We start from the raw sequence: 24,153 nt of genomic DNA on the forward strand, positions 1-24,153 counted from the left end.
CCAACGATCATCACCCAGTTCGAACCCTTCGCTGACCTATATAACTGCACCACACACTAAAGCCAATTGAGGCGCGTTCTTGATTCATTCAGACAGCCGAAACAAATTGCAGTTTCATAAGCTGTTCTGGAAGTCCATTGTAAAAATCGAACCGATACGATTTTGTCAAGCATGGTTGACTCTATTGATGCGACGTCCCACTGTTGACGAGTTATTGAACATGCGGAGCATTATGTTTGTAATGTGAACGTGAGCATTCTTGTAAACAATACTGTTTTAAAGGCTTTGAAGCTTGATTTTGAAAAAAAAGGTTGGACTCATTGTGGGACTCGGGCGTGTTTGTAATGAAGTGCTAATGAACTTTCTCACAATGGTTGTAATTGAAGCTCGTTTTTTGCACTGTTTGGTGATTGGAAATGAGACAAGTTGTTGATTTTGCTTACCTTTAAACGGCGATGAAATGTTGTTGAATTCTGTAAATATGAATATAAAAAAAGTTATTAAAATTTATGTATATGCAAAGCAATTAAATTTTATTTACATTTTAATGTTTCTTATTCAACAAGGTTTAAATTTGGGAAATTATGCAAATACTATTGATGTTTTGCAGCGCGACTGTGTTTCAAATGTAGGTGGCGCCAAAATGGGGTTGCTTGCCAAAATCGTATTCCTTTCTGCTGGATTGAAGAACAAAATCGCTTATTTCTCATGATTCCCTGCATCAATCTTAATGAAACTAGTTGCAAAAGACGAAAATTTTTTTGGCTTTAAAATAATGAACATCATTTTTTGGGCGCGCAAAAATTTGTGAACTATTTCTTTAAAAAACATGTTTTGGAACACGAAAAAATGAGTTTCCCCGTAAATATCAAAGAAATAAACAGTTATATAAATGATATTAGATGTGTTAACGTATATTCAACAATTTTCATTGATTTTTGACAGACTTTCTTGCCAAATAGTCCAAATTACTATCTTTTTCTAAATTTTCAGTTTTCTCATAGAAAAATCAAACAAATATTGTAAAGTTATACACCAAATTGTTGGAAATAATTTTTCTCATCCGAATCCGGCATAAGTTCAATAAAAATGTTGATTTTGAAGGTAAAAACACATTTTTTCGAAAAATCATAGGTTTACGCTATTTGTTCATAGGTGGCGGCATGTGTCTTTTAGCTTTGCTGCAAATTCTCTATACTGATAACACGACTAACAAAAGTTCTTCGCAGGCTCAACTCGAGAAGACGCATGAAGTTTGGGGTTCCCAGAAACACGCCCAAGTAACCACAAGCACTAAATTGAAGTATTAATTCAGTACTAAATCAGCACTCGAATGTTTTGAAGTAGTAAATAAGCTTTGCGAATGCCTCATAGTACCAAAACTTTGCAGCATTACAACTGGCATTAAATCACCATTTACGACCTTGAAAATGAGCTTCAAAGCATTTGGTGTTTATCAACAAAGTAACCCATCGATACGGGAAACATTTCAGCCAGACACGCTCTTATTGACTTTGATCCTCCTCCCTTCATACCGTTCTAATAAGCGAGCGGGCTAAGGCGCAGTATCCCCAGTGTGCATAAGTTTTAATTTTGCGTGAACTGGGTTCAATTCCCGCCGATTGAAGTGTTTTTTTTTTTGTTTTTTTTTTTTGTGGAAAACTGCAGCCTGTAATTAAGCCAAATTTTTCAAGACATATGTCCAAAGGACAAAGGACATTATCAAAAGTTCTCTGGTAAATTGAATGACTTTTCTTACAAGCAATAAGCTGCTTTCCGGAAGTCTAATACACATTGTGAAATTTTGCCAACCGTGGACCACCAACTAGTTTACGTTAGCCGTTAGCCAGTACTTGTCCCTATTAACCCCAAGCCTTCCGTAATTGATTGTACTGTACTTGACTGGATGGCCGCAATTTGCTGAGTGATTCGTCAATAATTTTCGTTCAACGCAATGACAACGGGTTTCTCTCATGAACCAGAAACTCGAAACAGCAGAAAGAAAGTCTTCCTTAATGTTCAACGATGAATGCATCAACCACATCGATTAAAACTTTCAAAACAAACACTTATTTCAGAATACCTTAGTTGGCTGGCGCGCAATTGGAGATCGACGAGAAAAATGCAAGAATAACATCAAAGTGTCACACTCACACATGACACGCAACAGGAGAAAAAAAAACAAAGGAGGCCCACCACCAAGTGTGTGGAGCAGCTAGTTGTCCTTTTTTTCCCCCAGCCTTGACGTCGATAAAGCAGTTTTTTTGTTCGAGCTTTCGGTGAGGCATTAAATCGGCATCACTGTGCGCCACTTGAAATATTTCTCAAGGGAAAAGTGCTGATTTAATGTTTTGAAGCATTATTTGCTGGTATTAAATGCCAATATAATGCTGATTTAATGCCGCTATTTAGTGCCTCGCGCTTACTTGGGCGTGCAGTTTGAATTTTTCAAAAATATTTAGACAGGACCGAATGGTTTTTCCCAAAGTTTGTATGGAGAATAGGGACCTAAAGCCATATGTAAATTTGTATGTACAACGTTAAAACACGATCAAAAACCATTTCTGATTGTTATTTTTCATTTTAATGCAAAAAAATGAATTGACAATTTCCGATTTTAGAATTCCCGACTTTTTCCTGACTTTTTTAAGAATTTCCCCTATTATGAGAAGCCAGAAAGAACACTTTCACGCGCAGCGTTAAACGCGCAAGCGTAAATGTGCTGGTGTTTATGCATTGACTTGACGACTTGTCGATCTTTTTAGCGAGAACGAGCCGGCCCCACGGCTACAAATCTGAAATATATAAATTGTGTGTTCTACGAGCGGTTTTCCAATGATGGAAGACACAAATTTTAAAGAGCGGATACAGACATCGCACAAGTATTTCAGAAAAAGAGCTTTCAAAAATCAGGCCTTGAGTTCCGGGTTTCGGGCCAAAATTCAATCGAAAGAGCGCTTAAAAACCGTCATTTCAATAATAGGATTTTTTCTGGGACGACTCCCCACCGTGCACGACTTTTTTTAATATTTCTGAGAAAAGAGTTTTTCCAAAAGCAAACCTTAAACCTTTATTTTGTAAGAAAGTCAAAACATTGGAACATGCTTGAAATAAATGTTTCATTTTTAAATTATTATGTTACAGCAAAGTGTCAGTAGTCAGTAGTAGCAGTAGTTCAACATAAACAAAAATAAATCCTCTGACACAAATTACTTTTTGGAAAAAAAATATTTGTTTAATTGTTTGACATTTTGCAGAGTTGGCGTCAGCTAATTTATGATTTGGCTATTTCAATTTTTCTAAGATTATAGAAATTTAATTTGCTCAAATCATTATCTTCACAGATGACAAAATGCTTAGTAAATTTGATTTCAACACGTATTGTGGGTGGAATCTAGTTATATAGGAAAATTAAAAATGATAAAAATCCAATCAGCAATACATTTTTCGGGTCTCTTTTAGGGTCCCAAACAACCTCCACAAAATTTGGGAGCGAATGGTTAAGCCCACAATTGGCGCAAAGCGAATAAAATTTGTATGGAATTGTATGTTCAACTAATTGAATAAAAAACTTAATTTAAATCCAAAATATTCATTTTTTTATTTGCCTCACGTTATATGCAACTCTTTGTAAAATGTATTAAAAATAATGATGAACAAATCATCATTTTTATAATTTTTAACAAATATTTAATAATTTTAGCAAAATTTATTTATTCCACAAAATTTCAATTGGCCGTGAAATTAGGTAAACACCGTGAAATGCTGCGAAGAAAAAAAAAACAATTAAATTTATCTTTATTGAACTTTCTTACATTTCTTTTCATTTCAAGTTGTATGTCTTAATGCACTTCATCCTTGTTGTACTTTTCGTTTTATTAATAACTCTTCACATTAATTTTATTTACATCCAATTATTTTACATTTTTGTACTGAATAAAATACATTTGGATAAAAAAAACACATCAACAACTAATCCTTACTTAAAACTCAAAACAAAACTGAAATATTCAAAATCACTAGAACGAGTAAACAACGAACGGTTCTGCCGCTCAAATCAAGTCCGTCCCATATGTAATTTCATCAATATTGAGTTAATGATGCAGTTTTGTTCGTATTCATGTGAATTATCAGAAAACCAATAAACCTTAGAACTGTAGAAAATTCACTATTCTGAATCAAGATTTGAATGGCCGCTAAATGGCCGATCGGGAATGATGCCTTTCAGAGCCTTAAGGGAAGCACGTCTGACTCGCTGCTCTGCAAAATGCAGACAGCATGCAATTAAGACAAAACTGCTATTGACAAAATTCCATTCGGCCAGTAGTCGCACTTGCAGGGTATGTCGAAATAGCACGATATTTATAGGAACTACATATGAGGAGTGTCAACATTGCACGGGGGTTTTCGGATTTAAATCGAATTTTAGGGATCTGTGAAGGCAAAAAGTAAGGCTTTGAATGCTACACAAAATGGCTCTCTCAACCCAAGCGTCACAAGCACGGCGATGTGAGGAAGTAACATTTTAAAAAACGCAGCGCAAAATATTACTACTTTCACAAGAAGGAAAAACAGCACAGCACATAGTATGATGAGTAATGTTTACAAAATACAAGACAAATCAGATTCCCAGCAGCTCATCACCAACAGTGCAATAATTAAACCAGCCTTTTGCATCACTACGTCAACTCTATAGAACCCATCACACGCCTGATAAACGACACTGATAACGAGAGGGGGAAGTCATCTGAATTGTCATAGCAAATGAAAACATCCCAAACTCATCCCCATCTCACTCGCGTTTAATGTCTGTCAATCATTCCATCTCTCGGCTTGACGAGATTTCCACGCTCTCAGTGTAAAACTACACAAAACGTGCACCTAGTTAAACGACCACCTTATCACCAGTCAGTAATTTAATAATGATTAGACGTCCCCCGGTGAATCTGTTACACAATTGCCATTGATAGCAAAGCCCCGCAATTACCAGTTTTCCCGCATTTTCACGACCTCCGTTTCCTATTTCCAGCCACCGGCCACGATGACTCGCCGAAAATTTGAAAATCACGCGCTGCTAACGCTAGGGGTGGTGCTAACGCTAACCATCGGCTACGCTAGCGGAATCGCGACGCTGGCAACCGAAATGGACAAGCCGCAGCGTTGCCTGCAGGAACGAACCTACAAGATGGTCGGCTACAACTGCGCAAATCTGGGCCTCAAGCAGATCCCCCAGACGTTGAAGAGTAATTTGCAGGTAAGCGAGTGACAGCTCAATGGGGCTGATCATCACGTGGTTTTGCATTTAGGCCAAAATATCTCAATTCGATATGTGGGGAAGATCAAAAGATCATTCAGAAGAGTGCCAAACCCACGTTTTGATGCTAAAATGGAGCGTTGAAGAATATTTTCCTACTCAGCCACGCGGGCAGTGTCGTGGCAATTGTTCAATTAAGCGTTGTACAAGGGGTCAATTGGGGCCCATCAATGGTGGAAGGTTCTTGCCGTTTGCCGCCAGCGAGAACGAGCGAAAACAGATGATTTTGAATGTCAGCGTGCGTTTGCTAGCCGCAAAAATTTATCAATCGAAATAGCAATAAAAATGCAATTTTGTTTACAATAGTATGCTCGTCGTAAGATGAAAATGATACTGGCAACAAGTCTAATTTGCAGTCAATGTGGGTTTAGTGATGCACATGCCGAATTAACTATAAATATGCTTGAATTTTTTAAAAGATTGAATCTACAACTCTGCGGGAAAAATACATCCTAACATCATAACAACATCATCCTTACATAAACGAAATTAAAAATTATTTGTGGCCAAAAACAATTATTAAAAATAAGCATTGAGTGGTTCTTTACGATTTCGCATTTTTTCGAGATTTTCAAACGTGTTTTTTTTAAGCATCGAAAACCTGGACAAACAAATTATTAAAAATATAATTTTAAATCGTAATCGAATCTTAAATCGAAAAGTACTTTTCAATATATTGATAAAATGTTCCGTTTTCAAGTTTAATAGCTACTGTTAGGTATAAACAAAATTATGTGTTTTGAGAAGGGATTTTCTGATCGATTTTGGTGTTTTCGGCAAAGTTTTAGATTATGATTAGGACTTTTCGGAAAAATAGGTATTTTTTATTTCCGAAATGTTTTGATATGTTTAAGGGGACTAAAAAATACATTGTCTGAGCCATAGTACGTGAAGGTGCAAATCTGGTTTAGGAGATATGAATTTTTGAAAAAATCGTGATGTTTTGAAAATATCGAAAACCCGGACAATTTTTTTTAGACTGTTACAGCTTCACAAAGGATTCAAATCGATGAAAATTAGATTTCCCAAGTCGATGCCGATGTGCTCTCTTGTACTAAGCTTGCTGAGATGCTTATCTAATTATTACTAGAGAGCACACGGGCATCAAAGTGTTACCTGTAATTTTCAACTGACGATATCTCGGAATCGATTGGTCCGATTTTCAATTTTAAAAAATAAACTTTTGCGAAATTGTCTGATTTTTCCAATATAAATATTTAAAAAGTATATAATTTTGTCTGAACTACGAAATTAGGAAAATTATTCAGTTGTAGACCTTTTCAAAACTAAAGTTTGATTTTAAAATTTTGAAATTATTTTGAATGAAAAGAATGAACTGTACATCGGACCAATAGTTTGCCAAGATATCGTCAGTTCAAAATTACAGGTTAATTTAATTACACTTTGCAACATCTAATGTTCGCAATTCGCAATTTTCGCAATTTTCAGTGTAAGAACGGGCCTTGACCGATCTTATGCACTAGGTTCCCGACGAACACGCACTGCCCGTACACCTACATCTCACCCTTGCTCTGAGTCAGTACGAGCAACACGCTAGAACACGCTTTGAGTGTTCGTGCCAGGCATGCACACCTTCTTTTCCGGTTACGCATTTTAACTCGGCAGGGGGTGGTACATTACGTAGGGTTTGATGTAAGTAGAGTAGAGTAGTCATCAATGAGACACGGGGAACAATGATAAAATGGCTTTCACAAGTCGTAGTTTCAACCAATCAGGTTCATATTTGGGGGAAAGGTGTATCTACTGGATACACGTCTGCCATAATAGTGGCTTTGGTTATGGACGCTCCCTTACAAAGTTATTCATTAATGTTTGATTCTGGGGTGTAAAAGTAAATTTTGGACAAAAAATACTTTTTCGCTCGTAGGCTGCCATTTACACCAAAACTAATATTTCTTCAAATTTCTTTCGACGTTCCATAGGGATTGAGTTGGGCTACAATGTCCTTTCATTAGGTTTGGCCAAAATTTAGAATATACCCAGTATACAGGACTGTCTCACTGTTCCCCACTCATTGCAGTTCATGGGTAACAATGAGACACTTTGATTTTTCTTCATTAAACTTTTCAAAATCTATGGAAATCTTTCAAAACATGAATTAAAAGTGATTTTTGGCATATTTATAGAGTTTTAACTTCATTTTACCAAAAATACAAAGTTATTTGGTATAAATATACGAATTTTACAAAATTTAAATACTTTTTAGTATAACTTTTGTTTATTAAAGTTTCATGTTGGCAAAATTGCTCTAAAATGTTCAAGGCAAGTTACCTGCAATGGAACAATACAAAACATGATGATTTATTAGAAAAATTGCATTACATCATAAATGTGCCTATCAACTTTGATTAAAGCAAAAACTGTTATATTTTTAGTTTGAATTCAAAAACTAATTGTTATTTACTGTGTATTGTTTTCTCCTGAAATCTTCCCTATTGTTGAGTCGTGTTAATCTGTTGCTATTTCTTCTGTCACGGTGTGTTGTTACAATATTTTAAACCATTTTAGAAAAGTTTTTCAAAAGTACAATAGTAATATTTGTGTTAATCCTTTAATCATTCCATAAATTGAGTAAGGGCTCGAACCTCACTTGCTTAAGAAAAAGGTGAAGATTGAAAACAATGAACAGTGAAGGAAATATACTATGTAAATAATCAATAGTAAAAGAAAGATAGTAATTTATGAAGTAGATAAAGGTTTTAACAATATTTAATAAATAGAGGTAACAAACAAGCTTAGATTGTATTGAGGACAATTTACAGGGAAAATGAGAAATTATTCAAATAGATGAATAAAGAAAAGGCACATGATAAACAAAATTTACATCGCTGCCAAATTAAGGGAAAGCAGACAGTTTGTTACAGCAGCATCAATTGGTAAAATAGAGTGGAAAAGCGTTGAGAAATAAGAGAATCAAATGAATAAAATCGAAATCAAATGGAGGATAGTAAACAGAAGCCGCGTTAGAAAATCAGTGAAACAAAATAAACAGAAGATAGGTGGTAGCTGAGAATGAAGAGAAGAGAAACCCCGTTGTGCGATGTTTCAGGTACTTCCACAGTAGTTGACTCAACATACTGCGAATCAAAACAATACCGTCTACAATCACAAATTACTTCCCTTTCCCACATTGACGCGCCCCTTTCTTCTAGCCGTCTCTACTCTGACCCTCGCTGGTCAAAGGTTTACGAATCGTTTCCACAGGCCACCAGCTAGGTTACACCTTGTCATCATGATGACTAAACCAAGCCAACGTGGAGGTAAGAAAATAGGACACTTGCAAGGAACCAGAGCCATGCTGTTTTGTCCAAACAGCACTACGGATGTAGTTGGGCTCCTTCCGGGATGTTCCTCGCCTGGGTGTCAACCGACGAGTATCATCAGTATCATGAACCCTTGGCCTGCAATTACACTTTGCAACATCTACAGTATGTAAAAAAAGTATTTACACTTCTTGAGCACTATACACATTTTGTGATGAAACATGTAAAAAGTTTAAAGTTTGACAGGAACCTAGTACTACATTTTGTTCAGAAACTCATGCCAAACATTTTGCTACAAAAAGCTCATGAAAAGATGATTTCTATAAAAAGTTATATAACAAATACTATTACGAAAATAAAAAAGGTGCAAAAAAAGTTTGTACACCTTTCGAAAAATTAACATAAATAATGTTATTTGTTGACAAATCACCATAAATCCAGACTCCCAACTCCAAATATGCATCCTTGACTGATTAAAAAATAATTTGGATTGAATATAAAGTTTACTAACTACTTAGTATAAAAGTTTATATAACTCTGGAAATTCTATATAAAACTTATCTAAACTTAATTTTGCAAACTTTTAATTCAACTAAATGCCAAAATATTACCATAGAATTGCTAAATAAACATTTTGGAGTGGGTATAACACCGTTTTCAGGGTATTTGTATTGATAGAATAGATTTTTCGTTGGAATTTCGTACCAACCCGAAATTACGTCGTAGGGAAATCCGCCGGCATCAGAACCGGCCCACGATTCACAAGTCAACGTATGTGGCATCGAAAAGGGCATAAAATTTCCGATCTTTTGATACCCATACATCTAGGTTTTCTTTAAAACCTACGTTTTTAAATAAATAAAAAAAATTGTAATTGTATACTGTACGAGTTTGTGGAGCATTGCAGTTAGAAAAAACATGAAATTTTAGAATTCCATATCATCACCATTTCAGGCTGCAAATTAATGAAAAAATCGTATTTTTCGCTTGTTCAAAAATGCCAGGAGTCCTCGGATTTGTGATCAGCGACCAAAATTACTCATTTGGATATAGGTTCACGCAAATCGAAGAGGGGTCGGGAAATTTTTACGATTTAGTGTGAGTTGGCAGAGATGATCTGTTGACTCGAATTGTCGGACATGTCGAAATCCCTCGAATCACATTGCATGTATTTTAAATCCAACCCCCCAATCTCATCGAAACTTTATTGATATCAACAAAACGTCAATGTTTACAAAACCACGGTAAATCAATTCAAATAATCCGCGCTCATCCTGAATTCCGCCGAAGATTGACGCGGTTCACTTTACTTTCGGTATGAGTCGGTTTGAACCGCAGCTTCCGCAGAAGGCAGTCAGCCAAAGCCACAATGTTGAGCAACAAACTAAACACACCCATGTTTACCGTTACGGACTAACCACATGTACGCTAATTTAATTACATAAACATTTCTTCATAAGCTGGGTCGAAAAAGGGAAAACCATTTCACTAGTTCAAGTTCAGAGCGTGGCCTATTTTTCCCGGGGATTAAAACTTGTAAAGTAAAGCGCAAATCGCGGATCATAAAATGTGTTTGAAAATGAAAACTTATTCTCACAGAGAACTGTGTATACGAACTCAAACCAATTTAAATCAATTAAGTTAATCACCTCGTTCCTTCATTCTGTATGACGACTGGGGATGAAAGCAAGAAGCATCACTTCTCGAGAAGTGAATAACTCGAAATATTTCATCTCACAGTTTAGAAGTTAACTCTACGCACTAACAAAAGCATTCTTGAGCTGTGAACTTCTAGTAGCAAATGTGAGGAGATTAGTAGAGTAAACAAAAACTGGGTTAACAATGAATGCAAGCGTACCACGTGGTGTAAACTTATACGATTCGTTTTCACAGGTTTTGTGTACAATTTTCTTATTTTTTTTACAGATTTTTGATCTCAGCTTCAACCGCATCCGTGACCTCACCAGGCAATCATTTGCGCGCTACTCCGACATCCAGTATCTGTATCTGTTCGAGAACATGGTCCAATTCGTCGAGCCAGGCACGTTCAGCGTGATGACTAATTTGGAGGTTTGTCACGAGTTGCAAAAATTGTAGCAAAAATCTCGTGAATAATCCAACTCTCTCATTCTCAGGCCATCGATCTGTCCAGCAACGCCCTCACGATGATTCCGCCGGAGCTGTTCCAGATGCCACTACTAAGGAATCTGTACGTGGCCCACAACAACCTCGCCTTCTCGGACGCAAATCCTTTGCAGCTAGAACTCCCCATCCGGGCACCGCTGCAAATCGTCAGCTTGGCCGATTGTAGGCTGAACCGATTGCCTGATTTTGGCATTCTGCCGGACCTCTGGATGCTGAACATTTCGATCAATCCGATGGCCGACCTGACGGTTGAGCAGTTTGCACCGCTGTGCAACCTCCGCAAGCTGGACATGAACGACACGCGGGCGGAGCAGTGTGCCTGCCAGGAGATTACGGTGCAGCTGGAACGGCGGAGGGTTATGGTTCTGAACAGCAACATGCACTGCTTGCCGATGTATTCGTCGGGTAAGTTTGTACACTACCGTATCCCTAAATATTGAATGTTTGGCCTTTTTGCAATGTTAGTCTTGATTTAAAAAAAAAATGAAAATATTGTTTTCGAAAAGATCGTTAAAATTCACGTACGTTTCGTATTTTAACATTAAAATCGGACCATTAGTTGCTGAGATATCGACTTTATCAAAATTTCACTAAAATAGTTTTTGATTGCAAATTCGATTTTACATCGAAAAATGAAGTTGAAAAATTTGTGCGACCAATATTTCGACTTTTTCAAAAAAAAATCAGTATTGATTCAAAAATACATAATTCGGTCAATTTTTTTTTCACAACCTGGAAATTTCTGAAAAGTTGGCGTTTGGGGACATCCCTAAAACAAATCAAAAAATAAAAATAGTGTTTTTTTGCAAATCAAAATTTAGTGACAAAAAATTAAATTTAAAATTACCAAAAAAAAATTACCGTGTATTGTATATATTATTTTCCAGTGTAGTCCTTATTCATACATACAATTGTGCCGAAGGTACCAATTGTACCAGATTAAAAAATTAAAATTAAAAAAAAATACCGTTTTCGTAGAGAATTGCTCATATACCTTGATGGGTCAACTATTGGCCGATTCTTCAGTCCCTTTGAAAAAAATCGTCAATTCGTCAAAATTTAACCCTTTCAGGCCTAATGGGTCATATATGACCCATACCGTAATTCGGTTCTATAAAATCACACAGTGCTCAAAACATACAACATTGTTCAGCAAAGTTGTAATTTATGAGTTTCTCTACCTAGAAAAAATGTTTTAGTGGTTGTTAGAAGCCTTTTTGACGACCTAGAACATCCTGAAAACCTGAAATTAGGAAACATTAAAAAAAATTGAATAATAATCAAGCTAACAACGATTTTTCCAGGCAAATGAAGTTTAGTTACTACCAGCCACATCCTCGCGACCATTTGGCACCACTTCGATCCTTTTGGATCTCCTTTGGGATGATCTAGGTCCTCCAAAGTGTCCTGAAATATAGATCTCAGAGTCTACCACCGTAACAACACGATTCTATCAAGATTCCGATTATGGTTCATATTCAGTGATGTCCCTGGGACCCTTTGGCAACACTCTGGGCTTTGTGTATCACTTTTAGGATGTTCTGGGTCCTCCAAAGTGTCCTGGAATACAGATCTTGGAGTCTACCGCCGTAACAACAAGATTCTACAAAGTTTCCGATTATGGTTCATACTCAATAATGTCCCTGGGACCTTTTGGCAACACTCTGAGCTATGTGTATCACTTTTAGGATGTTCTGGGTCCTCCAAAGTGTCCTGGAATACAGATCTTGGAGTCTACCGCCGTAACAACAAGATTCTACAAAGTTTCCGATTATGGTTCATACTCAATAATGTCCCTGGGACCTTTTGGCAACACTCTGAGCTATGTGTATCACTTTTAGGATGTTCTGGGTCCTCCAAAGTGTCCTAGAATACAGGTCTTGGAGTCTACCGCCGTATAAGCACGATTCTTCAAAGTTTCCGATTATGGTTCATATCCAGTTATGTCCCTGGGACCCTTTGGCAGCACTCTGAGCTATTTGGATCACTTTTGAGATGTTCTGAGTCCTCCAAAGTGTCCTGGAATACAGATCTTGGAGACTACCGCCGTATAAGCACGATTCTATAAAGTTTCTGATTATGATTCATATTCAGTGAGGGTCCCATGGATATCACAGAATATGAACCATAATCGTAAACTTGGACACTTTGGAGGACCTAGAACATCTCAAAAGTGATCCAAATAGCTCATAGTGCTGCCAAAGGGACCCAGGGTCATTACTGAATATGAACCATAATCAGAAACTTTGTTGAATCTTGTTGTTACGGCGGTAGACTCCAAGATCTGTATTACAGGACACTTGGGTCCTCCAACCCAGAACGTCCAATAATGAAATGTAATTTTTTATGCCTGTTTCTGTTTAGTCCAGTAAAAATTTAACTACTGATACCAACATTTTAGATTAACACAGCTCAGAAAAATTCAGGCCTGAAAGGGTTGTTCAATCCTGTTCAATCAACTAAAAAATAAACAGTGCATACACGTTTACACGTCATACAAAAACGCTATGTAAATGCACTGTGTATCTTGAGAACTAATTTTCTGAAAGATTTACAGTACAAGTACAGTACTTATTTGATATTACTGGGCTGAACGCAAGTAAACAAGAGGACCACCAAAGCATAATATTTTTTTAATAAAATATACAAATAAAAAGTTATTCAATTTTTTTTCAGAGCTAAGTTTTCAAGAATCCTTCAAATCTGTAGTTTTTTTAAAGGTCCAATAAACCAAATTTTCAGTTTTTGCTTTTTGGGTTTTTTTAACACTTCTGAATCAAGGCGGTTTCAACAACACCCAAAAAGCAAAAAACTAGATATTTGGTTTATTGGATCTTTAAAAAAAAACTCCAGAAATGTGACTTGAAATTCCATTCAAATAAAAACGATTTTTTTAAATTATTAAACTTGATTCTGCATCCACGAACCGCCCTTACAATTTGTTTACGTTCGTCTGCTTAAGTGGCCCCAGTTAAAAAACAGCCAAGTTTAACAATTACACACAGTTACCGGACAAGTACTGTTTAGTTAGGGAGAATTCGAAAAAAATTGTACAATACAATTTTAAATAATTTAAATTAAATATACCGTTTCCAAGTTATTACCATCTAAATGTGATTTTTAAATGTTAAAGCTTGACCAAATTTGAAAGTACGTTCAAAGTCGAAAAATTTCTAATAAATTTGCTTTTACAACATTGAAATGGGACACAAACAGAAAACAATGTTTTTTAAGGTAAACAAAACTTATTTCATTGTTAAAGAGCAAACATGAAAAATTGGTGTATTGGCAATTTAAAACAAAACTACAGAAATGTGGTTTTCTGAGTTTCACCAAAAAGGTCCCTATTGCGAAACCCCGAGACAATTTCTACAAGTTTGTTTTTTACTTTGTTGATTTACATTTGGTGAAAAACTAGTTTTCTCTGTGTTATTATCTAAAAAAGCTTCTTTTTCCAACTTTTGATATTTTGAAAACTATTGAAACTATTGCAAAGGGCTATAGTTTCAATAGTTTTCAAAAGCTAATAAAGAACATTCTATAATGATAGGCTAGTTTTTTAAATTATTTTTTAAAGAAAAGAGCAGACACAAAAGTTTATTTTTTTAACATTGAAAGTCATCCACTGAGACAAACCTATTTTTCAGAAAATTGAAACTTTTAAAGACTTTATCTCAGCAGTCTGATCAACTAAGTCAAAATAGAAATTGTAGGAAATTTTCTGAGCCTTTTTTATTTTTTTTTTTTCTTGTATGAGTAATTTTTTCTCCATGATATATTTTTAAATTTGCTAAAAACTGAGCATTTAAAAAAAACCTTGAAATGCTTACAACCTGAGTAAGATCTGTTACAAATTAAGATCAAATTTAGAAAAAATGACATTTTTTTAGATGTTTTCCTAAAATCACAATTATTATTCAAAAAGAATATATCTCCGCTAACAAATTTTACACCATCCTAAACTATAGCGTAAAAGATGCCTTTTTGATGCCCTTAAACTTATAAAAACAATCCAAAATTTAAAAAAAAAACGTATTTTGGGAATCCAACTCTTAAGGACCAACACTAGGGCCAGGCATGCCAGATTTTGAAGATTTTCGGGCACATCACAAAAACGCAAATGAGTTTAACTTGATGGCAAAATAATGTTTTACAAATCTGTTTTTGGCAAAAGAAGCAAAACATTGTTATCTTTTTCGTGAGTAATTCATTTAATTAAAAATCATCGAATAACATGGCAAAACAATACGTTTGAGCATTGAGCCTGTGCTCGAAAATCTTCAAATGTGGCATCCCTGACTAGGGCAAACAAATAAACAAACAAACTCGCACTTTTTGACAGTTTGCCAGTTTGTCTGCTTTGTTTATTTGCCTGGATTTGTTTGTACAAACGTCAGCCTGCATACATTTTGCCTTGTTTGAGAGTTTGCCACAAACAAGTTTGAGAGTTAAGCAAACTGTCAAACGCGAGTTTGTTGGTTTGTTTGCGGTAGTTTAATGGCTTTTTTAACAATAAAAAGTAAAATAAAAAAATGCGGTGATTTTTTCCGTGTCCCTTTTTTCTCAAAATTCCTAACCCTCTACAACCTAACCCCGCCTCTAAAAAAAAAATACAAATTCTCTGAAAAAAAAATGTCAAATTGATCCCAATTCTACTGGATTCAGGTTTTTTAAACTCAAATTTCTCATTTCAGAACAAAAGTCGTGCACCTCGGATAGGAGCAGCAGCAACGAATCCAACGAGACCAAACTATCCTCCCCGGCAGCACCCTTCCTGCAGTGCATGGAGGTCCTGCAATCACGCAAACTGAACGCCAAAGCCAAAGCGGCCTGGTTCTGGATTGCCCTGGCCGTACTGGGCTGCATTTTGCTGTTCTGCTCAGTTTTATACTACGTGCACAACCGCAACAGCAAAACTCGAAGGGCGCTCAAAAAGCAACAGCAGCAGCAGCGAGGCCCAATGTCCAACGGTCAACCCATCCAGCGGATAATGGAACCATCGCCCGACGGAGACACGAAAGCCGAGGACGAAAAACCGATCGTCGAAAACGGAACCCGAGATAAGCTTATCGAGAATTGTGATTGAGTCGGATGAGATTTGAGATTTTTTTCTGGCAGAGGTTTGAAACGGTTTGCCAAGCAAGACAAGACTAAAAAGAAGCTAGATAATAAGGAAAAGCCGAAAAAGCAATTGTAAATAGTGCAAATATTAGAGTTTAGAAAATGTCGAGCATCACAATCAAACTCAGAACGGACGCTTAGTAAATGTTTAGGTGATAAGTCGTGTGTTGTTGTACGGGCAGCTATGTTATGTTGTGATTAAGTTTCAGAGATAGATTTAAACTTCTTCTACACCGAGTCCTCATTTAAATTCTACTTTTTAGTTACTAGTATCAGAACTAAACGCTACAAATGACGCCTAGCTTTGCCAAGAGCCAAAGAAAATCTATTGAAATTTGCCATAATGATAGAAATGAAAGAGTTTGTTTAATTACAGTTTACGAATGAATGTGATGGAATTAAAAACAAATACAAAATATATAAGTAATTATTCATTTTTGATGCCGAAATGTTCCTTTAGCGCAAATACGAAGACTGAAATCAACAGACCAAAGAACACAAATTTAAGACTAGCAACTATAAATTTTAACTTCTGAAAATAAATTTTTGTCTTCAAACCTTGAAATTTTACTACTATGGAGACACTGAACTCGAAACATATCGAAACTGAGCAACTCTCTGCGAATTCGGACGATTTTTTTTTATTTGGGTCAAACTTTGTCGGTACACAATTTCGGCAGCTGTTCATACAAAAAGGATATTCAGCGATTCCACGTCAAACCAGCATGATCCAGGATCCAGGCATATTGTTTTGTTTTGCTATTTTGGTCGTCAGGGCTATGGAGTCGGAGTCGAAGCCGAAGTCGGTGGCGTCGGGTCTTTCTGGAGACCTGGAGTCGGAGTCGGGGTCGTCAAAACTCGAATAGCTGGAGTCGGAGTCGGCTAAATTTTATAAGCTGGAGTCAGAGTCGGTGTCGAAACTTACTAATATCGAAACTTACTAATATCCCGAAGTCGGAGTCGGAGTTAACTAATACCTATTCAAAACAAATTATGAACTTTTTTATTGTTTAGTATATGTTATAAAAACGTTAATTCACGAAACTTTTTTTATATTTTAAATTTATTTTATTTAATTCGCATGCACTGCTTTGTCATTTCCAAATTTAATTTATGTTTTGGTTTAAGAGTAAAAACACTCTTAAACCAAAACATAAATTAAATTTGAAAATGACATTATATTTTTGAATGTTTGTTGTGTTACTATTTGTGTTTTATCCCTTTGATCAATATAACCTGTTTATCTTCCCTTCCCCTCTTGTAGTAACTTATAAACAGCAATTCCATTTGAAAAGAGCCTAAACCGAAAAAAAAGTTCTCCGATCGGGCTCAAAATTTTTCTGGGGGTTCCTTGGCCAAAATAATTAGACCCGTATTTTTTTGTTTGGCCATTAGGGTGACCTACATCGTGCTAGGGTGGTTCGAAAAATGGCAATTTTCGTCATTTTTCGCAAAAATCACTTTTTTCGAAAAATCATGCCTCCGCGCCATTTCATCCGATTTAAGCTGTCTTAGACGCAAAAGAAAGGTGATGAGTTTGGCTATTTGAGAAAAATAGTAAGAAGTTCCAAAAATCTAACTTAACTATTGAAAAAGTCGTATGAAAACTTAAAATGGCGTTTTGACCGTGTCTGGACCAAAGAGCCTATGTCTGGAAATATTTTTATCGGATTCCTCGGAAAATTTCACATAACATAACAAAAAATTGGCGATGTCGAACCGTACGTTTCCAAGATATGATTTTTTGAAAATAAAAACTGAGTTTTTCGACGCGCCACGCGCAAAAACAGGAAAATGACGAAATCGGCAAAAAATCAACTATTTTCACTAAAACTGCGATAACTTAAAATTTTTAGCGATAACCTATACATGTCTGGGTACCAAAAGTTGCGTCTTTCAATCACGAAAATTTTGATACTCAGACATGTATAGGTCATCGCTGAAATTTTTATGTTATCGCAGTTTTAGTGAAAATAGTTGATTTTTTGCCGATTTCGTCATTTTCCTGTTTTTGCGCGTGGCGCGTCGAAAAACTCAGTTTTTATTTTCAAAAAATTATATCTTGGAAACGTACGGTTCGACATCGCCAATTTTTTGATATGTTATGTGAAATTTTCCGAGGAATCCGATAAAAATATTTTCAGACATAGGCTCTTTGGTCCAGACACGGTCAAAACGCCATTTTAAGTTTTCATACGACTTTTTCAATAGTTAAGCTAAATTTTTGGAACTTCTTACTATTTTTCTCAAATAGCCAAACTCATCACCTTTCTTTTGCGTCTAAGACAGCTTAAATCGGATGAAATGGCGCGGAGGCATGATTTTTCGAAAAAAGTGGTTTTTGCGAAAAATGACGAAAATTGCCATTTTTCGAACCACCCTAGCACGATGTAGGTCACCCTAATGGCCAAACAAAAAAATACGGGTCTAATTATTTTGGCCAAGGAACCCCCAGAAAACTTTTTTTTCGGTTTAGGCTCTTTTCAAATGGAATTGCTGAAAATAATAACAAATGTGGTTGTGTAATATATTTTTTGCAATAGAGGAGAAAAGCAACTCGCGACAAAATTTTGAGGCTAGGAATTTCGACAGGTATGATTTTCATAAAGTAATCGCCTCCTTTTCTCTCCCACCGAAAACCTGGAAATGAGGTAGCTGTCAAACTAGGCCAAAATGTTAAAGTCACTCACAAAATGAACTTTGAGTGATTTGAGTTCATAGAGTTATCTACGTGCGCATGTATTGCGTGTTTGTACACGAAGAGTTTTTAGGTTAAAATTTGTATTTGCAAAAACAAATGGTAAACCAGTGTGCGTGAGATCGGGCTTAGATAGCTCTATTTCTGACGTCACGATTTTTTCCTCTATTCCGTCGTGAAACTACTCACTATTCCTGTCATTATTGAATGACGAGCCTTCCTAGCCTACTTTTTGTACCAAAAATAACAGAATCGAATAGCAACACTTTTCAAAATAAACGCTGAAAAGTTTTACTTTTCAGCACTTGTTTCGAAAAGTAACACTTTTCAACATTTGTTTTGATTTAAACGATTTATTGACAAAATACATGAAAATTTGACTTAAAATTTAACTCAGTGTGTGTTATTTGGAATTGCAAAAAATGTTGTATGGAACTCGTTGCAAAACTTGATTTTTTCAGCACTCTTCGTATTTATCCAACTCGGTGAACCTCGTTGGACTCGTGCTGAAAAAAAATTCTTTTTGCAACTTGTTGCATAAACTACTATTTTTAAATATTCAAGTGATTTTTTACTTCCTCCTTTTGCTTATATTTATGTACTAGGCCGTCCCAAAAAATGAAAAGTTGTCAAATCTTCGGTGCTCACCCCTAGAATGATAGATTAGGATGTCAGGAATTTTCATACAACAAAAAATTCCCAAAAATGGTTTACAACTCAAACGCGGAGCTTGAAAGAAAAAAGTGCATTTTTCGAGTATTTTTTCAGAAATGCGAGTAACAATCATACTAAAGTCATTCAAATTTGATCGCCTTGGGCTCCAAGTTATAATTTAATGTCCCCTGAACAAATTCCTGTACAGACATAGTCCATAAAAGCTTGTGTTTGGGCATGGCAGGGAGTTTTAGGGAGAAAATTTGTATTTTTTAGCCAACAAAAATCAAAAATCACTCCCCAAAACGAGCCAAAAAATTTTGCAGCCAAAACTAATGCTTTCAGCTTATAGGAAATTTTACGGAGATCATTTTGCTTCTTTCAACATTCAATTTACGTCCACGCAAAGCCGAGATATTTGAATTAGTGAATAAAAAGTGATGAATTTTCAAAATTCTTGGTATAGAGCAACTCGCGACAAAATTTTGAGGCTAGGAATTTTGACAGGTATGATTTTCATAAAGTATTCGCCTCCTTTTCTCTCCCACAGAAAACCTGGGAACGAGGTAGCTGTCAAACTAGGCCAAAATGTTAAAGTCACTCACAAAATGAACTTTGAGTGATTTGAGTTCATTTCTGACGTCACGATTTTCTCCTCTATACAAGCGTTTTTAGCATAAAACATTGGCTACCTACTATGATTACAAACGGGAAGGCATTTTTTTTTTGAGCTGCGGCACATTTTCAGCGAGTACAGCGCCAGGTTCCAGACCCGCGTGGACCAATTGAGACTCGTCAGTTACATGCTCGGCAAATACGGCGGAAAATGAAAATCTTTTTTTATGTATTCTAAATTATTTTGAACCGTCCCTAACCTGGTCACAGCACCTAAACGGACCTAATAAAAATAAGTTAAGAATAAAAAAAGGTTAAAAGAAATTAGTGTAGGTGTGAGCGGTAAGAACTTTGATGACTTGAGCGGTTACATCTATCTAAATCTTAAACTGAATAAAGGAACTCTAAAATAATTTTTAAAAGTAAGAGATTTTGGAAAAATGAAGCTAAACAATGAATAAGACAAAGGAATTTTGCATTGCAACCCTGAAGGAAATTTAAAAAATATTACTGAAAAACGAAAGATGAAATAACTTGTCTTGATGTTGAAACCTCTAAACTTGATAAACGTTCTGTCACGTTCGTCAGTAGTCTTGTCGAACATCCTAAATCCTAACCTAACTCCCACATTCGATAGGGGAAAAGTCACATATGTAGCGGTTTTTTTGTACATTTGTGATATTTCCACTATCGGAGAACCTCTTGGCCTCGACTGAACAGTCCTCATCAATCCTACAATTTTGCCGAAGATACCAAATTGGTCAGGAAATTCCGGGGGGTGGAGGGTGACCTGTTCCGTCATTAAAAGGAAAACTTCACAGGGCTGGCTAGCCACAAACATAAACGGGTTCTGGCTATTATTTTTTTATAGAATTGCAAATAATATTACAAGTTTTTGCCCAAATAAAATAAACAAAAACATAATCTACACAAAAAATGCCCATTCTTGGCAGAATTACTCATATCAGAAAATTAAATTATTTTAAAGGTCATAAAATCAGTTGAACCATCTGAATTCTACAAACTTTTAAATTAATTTATAACTTAGCTTCTCTTCACCATTTGGAATGATTAGATTTTTGACTGCCAGGGTTTTCCAGATTTTTAATCGATACTTTGCTAGATTTTTCGAATTTTGACCTGGTAACCCTGGGTACATCCACAACAGTTGGTTTAACATGCTGCGAATCAAAACAATACCTTCTACATTCACAATTTACTGGCCATACCCATATGAGCGCCCTTTTTTTAGCCGTCTCCAGAAGCCATCATGCAACCAATTCAACTTGGTTACTCTCACTACTCACTAGGTTTTTTTGGCCTCATTTTTCCTGATTTGTTGTTTCATTTCTTTTAAAGGACCCTCTGTTACCAACCGATACATGAAAAAGAAATGGTTTCAAGGAAGACAAATCGCTTTGAAGCAGCCAATCACACAAAATATAAAATTGATATTTTGGTAAATAAGAGGAATGGAAAAAAATCAACAAGTCTAAGCTAGATTAATATTTGAATTTTCCAGAAACTAAACTATAAGCCAATCTCAACTCTTGCGATCCACCATGTGAGCAGAGCTGTGCAACCAAGAAGAGCAAGTAGCTCAAACTGGATCAGCCACAAAGCAAAACGGTAGAAAAAATACTCAAGTTGAACTGAAGAGGGCGAACCTCGGGGCAAACTGTGTTTTGATACTGCAGTTGCTGCTCACACCTAGATCCAGCTAATCAGACTGAACTTAAGTGCATTCCGATACAGTTGTTCAGAGTTTTAGAGATTGTTTTTTGTAAGATTACTGCGAGACTGATAACAAAATTTAACTTTAGTTAAAACTGCCAGTGGCAAGTGCAAGATCTGCAAATTGATCAAGTTTTCTTCACTTTACGGCGCATCGACCTTTGTACCCTTGCACAGTTCAAACTCGTCTCGTCTTCTTATCGTGTTAACACCGGCGGCGGCAAACAGAGCAATTAAACGACTTCGTCAAGATAAGCGCCAAAATGTCCTCCAAACCCGCCCACCTCCTGATCGAACAATTCGGAACGGTCCGCCGGATCACGATCAACAACAAGCGCAAGAAGAACGCCATCAACCTTACGACCTATGGCGATCTGGCGGACCAGCTGAACGCGGCCGACCGGGATGACGGAGTGCACGTCGTGGTGCTTACCGGGGCGGGAGATTTCTACAGCTCGGGCAATGATATTAGAGCGTTGATGGCCAACCCGGAGCAGTCCGTGGAGCAGAAGATGAAGCGCTCGAACGATCATCTTTCGCGGATGGTGCGGGCGTTCTACTCGTTCGGGAAGTTGCTGATCGGAGTTATCAACGGACCGGCGATCGGCATTTCCGCGACGACGGCTATGCTTTGCGACGTTCTTTATATGGAGGAGCGGGCCTATTTCTACACTCCGTTTACGGCGCTTGGGCTGTGCGCCGAAGGTTGCTCCTCGTACACCTTTCCCCGGTTGATGGGACGCAGCAAGGCCGCGGAGATGTTGCTGCTGAACCACCGGATGACGGCACCGGAGGCACTTCGGTTCAACGTGGTCGCAGAGCTGTACAAGCAGGAAGAGTTTGAGACAAAGCTGTGGCCGCGGATTCTTCGTTACGGGGAGCTTCCGATTGGGTCAATTCGGGCTAGCAAGCAACTGATGGCGCGATTTGAGCGGGACGATCTTGAGGAAGCTAATAAAAGGGAGGTCGAGGCTCTGTCCAAGCGCTGGCACACGGACGAAGCCATGAACGCAATTATTAATTTTATGAGTCGAAAGAGCAAAATGTAATTTCGCCAGTCAAAATGTGTGATTTTTTAAATAAATTTTATCGGAAAAGGCTTTCTTTCGATCCCATTTCGATCCGAACTCGTGTCCACTCGCATTTCCTAAAGTTCTATTTACACGCTCTAAATTGTCCCCCACTTACTTCGGTTAGGATGCTTCCGCTGCGGCCACTGCGCCACGCGTTCCTTGCTGCCTCGTCGGCGAAGAAATCAACCCGAGCAGCTGACAGTCCGCCTCCAGCAGGGTCAAATCCTTGTCGGCACCGATGAACCGCGTGGATAGCTCCAAGTCACGAATGCGTAGCCGCACGCGGGCACCCCGGACGTATTCCCTACAATTTAAAAGAATTAATTGCTTAACATTGCTACATAATTCTGAAATCTTACTCCGCATTCTTAGTTGGCCTCGTGCAAACGCAGTGGAACTTCCAGCCAAAGTCAATGTACAGATCATCCTCGACCACGTGGAAGATCTTGCCCGAAACAACTTTGTTCTCTGGATCTCCAAGCTGAAATTAAACAAAACCAATTCGTCGAAAAACCCTTAAAAATCAACTCAAAAATCTCACATCCATAAATTTGGAATTCCTCAGCAGGGAGGCAAACGATTTGGGCGGTTCCACCACCCCAGTGTCCGTCTGCGGTGCGGAGTGCTTTTCGAATGCCTTGGCGAAGCCGCCCAGCTTAGCCTCGGGCGTAGCGGATTCCAGCTGATCGGCGGAAGCATCCGAAGGCACTTTGGAACTGCAGAAACGAACCGCTGCGGGTCGGGTAAATGCACTGAGAGCGGTAGGTCGAAACAGGGCTAATTTGAGCAGTGAGGACATTGTGGGGTGAAGTTGAAGACACTTTTCACAGAATCAAGTGGAACCGCGAACCGTCGAAAGCCGGAGAGTTCACCGTAAACATGCGAGTATTTTGTAATCGCGGTGTGGTTTGACGTTTCTTCTGATATCGAGGAAGGGGTGCGTTTAGTAATTTTGAGTGCGACTTTAAAATCCGTAACACCAAATTAATGACTTTCAAGTTTCTGCAGATTTGTAGAATTCTGTACACTCAAAGTAAAAAGTATCCTTTTTTCAAGTTCACCCGTCGTCACCCTTTAAAAGGGTATCGAAAATGTACTGAATTTGACATACCCTTTTAAAAGGGTGACGCAGGGTGAACTTGAAAAAAGGATAGAAAGTATCCTTTTTGAGGATTGAAAGTACCCTTTTGAGGGATACTTCTGACTTTGAGTGTACATTTCCTGCCTGTTGTACACGTACGTTCTTATTTTTACCCAAAAGAGCCCTATGTAAATTGTACACTGTAACTGAAAATCGCACTTTTTCATACTTTTTTTTTCAGTTCGACTGCGATTACACAAAAAAGTGTAAAAATAATAATAACCAAAATTTATTGAATTGAATTTGAATTTATTTTATTTTTTAAGGCAGGAAAAGTCACCAAAGTTTTGACCAAAGTAGTGGCACCAAAAACCTACTTCTTTTAGTAAACACATAATATTGCTTATAAGGCTTTCTAGTCAGAAATTTACCAA

The 24,153-nt window shown here is 37.2% G+C and overlaps 3 protein-coding genes across 7 annotated transcripts in view; 2 read left to right on the forward strand and 1 right to left on the reverse strand.

Moving 5' to 3' along the window:
• LOC120427113 (SLIT and NTRK-like protein 6) overlaps positions 1-16,269 on the forward strand; it is a 30,170-nt gene extending 13,901 nt beyond the window's left edge. For all 3 annotated transcript variants that reach the window (XM_039591963.2, XM_039591962.2, XM_052710969.1), the window contains 4 exons: positions 5,030-5,254; positions 10,525-10,668; positions 10,734-11,148; positions 15,438-16,269. In XM_039591963.2, the coding sequence (XP_039447897.1) occupies positions 5,042-5,254; positions 10,525-10,668; positions 10,734-11,148; positions 15,438-15,829 (1,164 nt within the window). In that variant the 5' untranslated portion in view covers positions 5,030-5,041 and the 3' untranslated portion in view covers positions 15,830-16,269. The remainder of the gene's footprint in view (positions 1-5,029; positions 5,255-10,524; positions 10,669-10,733; positions 11,149-15,437) is intronic.
• LOC120427116 (28S ribosomal protein S28, mitochondrial) lies at positions 319-23,562 on the reverse strand. 3 transcript variants are annotated; one of them, XM_039591966.2, is made up of 4 exons: positions 23,180-23,562; positions 22,998-23,119; positions 22,754-22,942; positions 319-473 (listed from the first exon to the last, which is right to left on the reverse strand). In XM_039591966.2, the coding sequence occupies exons 1-3, from the start codon at positions 23,435-23,437 to the stop codon at positions 22,759-22,761; spliced, it is 564 nt and encodes a 187-aa protein (XP_039447900.1). In that variant the 5' UTR covers positions 23,438-23,562; the 3' UTR covers positions 319-473; positions 22,754-22,758. The 3 variants fall into 3 exon arrangements, with proteins under 3 accessions (XP_039447900.1, XP_039447901.1, XP_039447899.1); XM_039591967.2 differs by lacking the exon at positions 319-473 and adding an exon at positions 16,821-16,841; XM_039591965.2 differs by lacking the exon at positions 319-473 and having other exon boundaries at positions 22,704-22,942; positions 23,180-23,561.
• LOC120427114 (enoyl-CoA delta isomerase 2) lies at positions 21,489-22,664 on the forward strand. Its single transcript, XM_039591964.2, has one exon. It carries the CDS (start codon positions 21,829-21,831, stop codon positions 22,612-22,614), a length of 786 nt encoding a protein of 261 aa, XP_039447898.1. The 5' UTR covers positions 21,489-21,828; the 3' UTR covers positions 22,615-22,664.
• Positions 23,563-24,153: the final 591 nt, after the last annotated feature.

This window comes from Culex pipiens, chromosome 3 (assembly GCF_016801865.2).
Source record: "Culex pipiens pallens isolate TS chromosome 3, TS_CPP_V2, whole genome shotgun sequence".
Classification (NCBI taxonomy): domain Eukaryota; kingdom Metazoa; phylum Arthropoda; class Insecta; order Diptera; family Culicidae; genus Culex; species Culex pipiens.

Excerpts from the sequence above, each read along its gene's own strand:
- LOC120427114 (XM_039591964.2), top strand. The coding sequence starts at position 21,829 with ATGTCCTCCAAACCCGCCCACCTCCTGATCGAACAATTCGGAACGGTC.
- LOC120427116 (XM_039591966.2), bottom strand. The coding sequence starts at position 23,437 with ATGTCCTCACTGCTCAAATTAGCCCTGTTTCGACCTACCGCTCTCAGT. Across the intron at positions 23,120-23,179 it reads GGAATTCCAAATTTATGGAT|CTTGGAGATCCAGAGAACAA; the intron begins GTGAGATTTTTG and ends GTTTAATTTCAG. Across the intron at positions 22,943-22,997 it reads AGGCCAACTAAGAATGCGGA|GGAATACGTCCGGGGTGCCC; the intron begins GTAAGATTTCAG and ends TTTAAATTGTAG.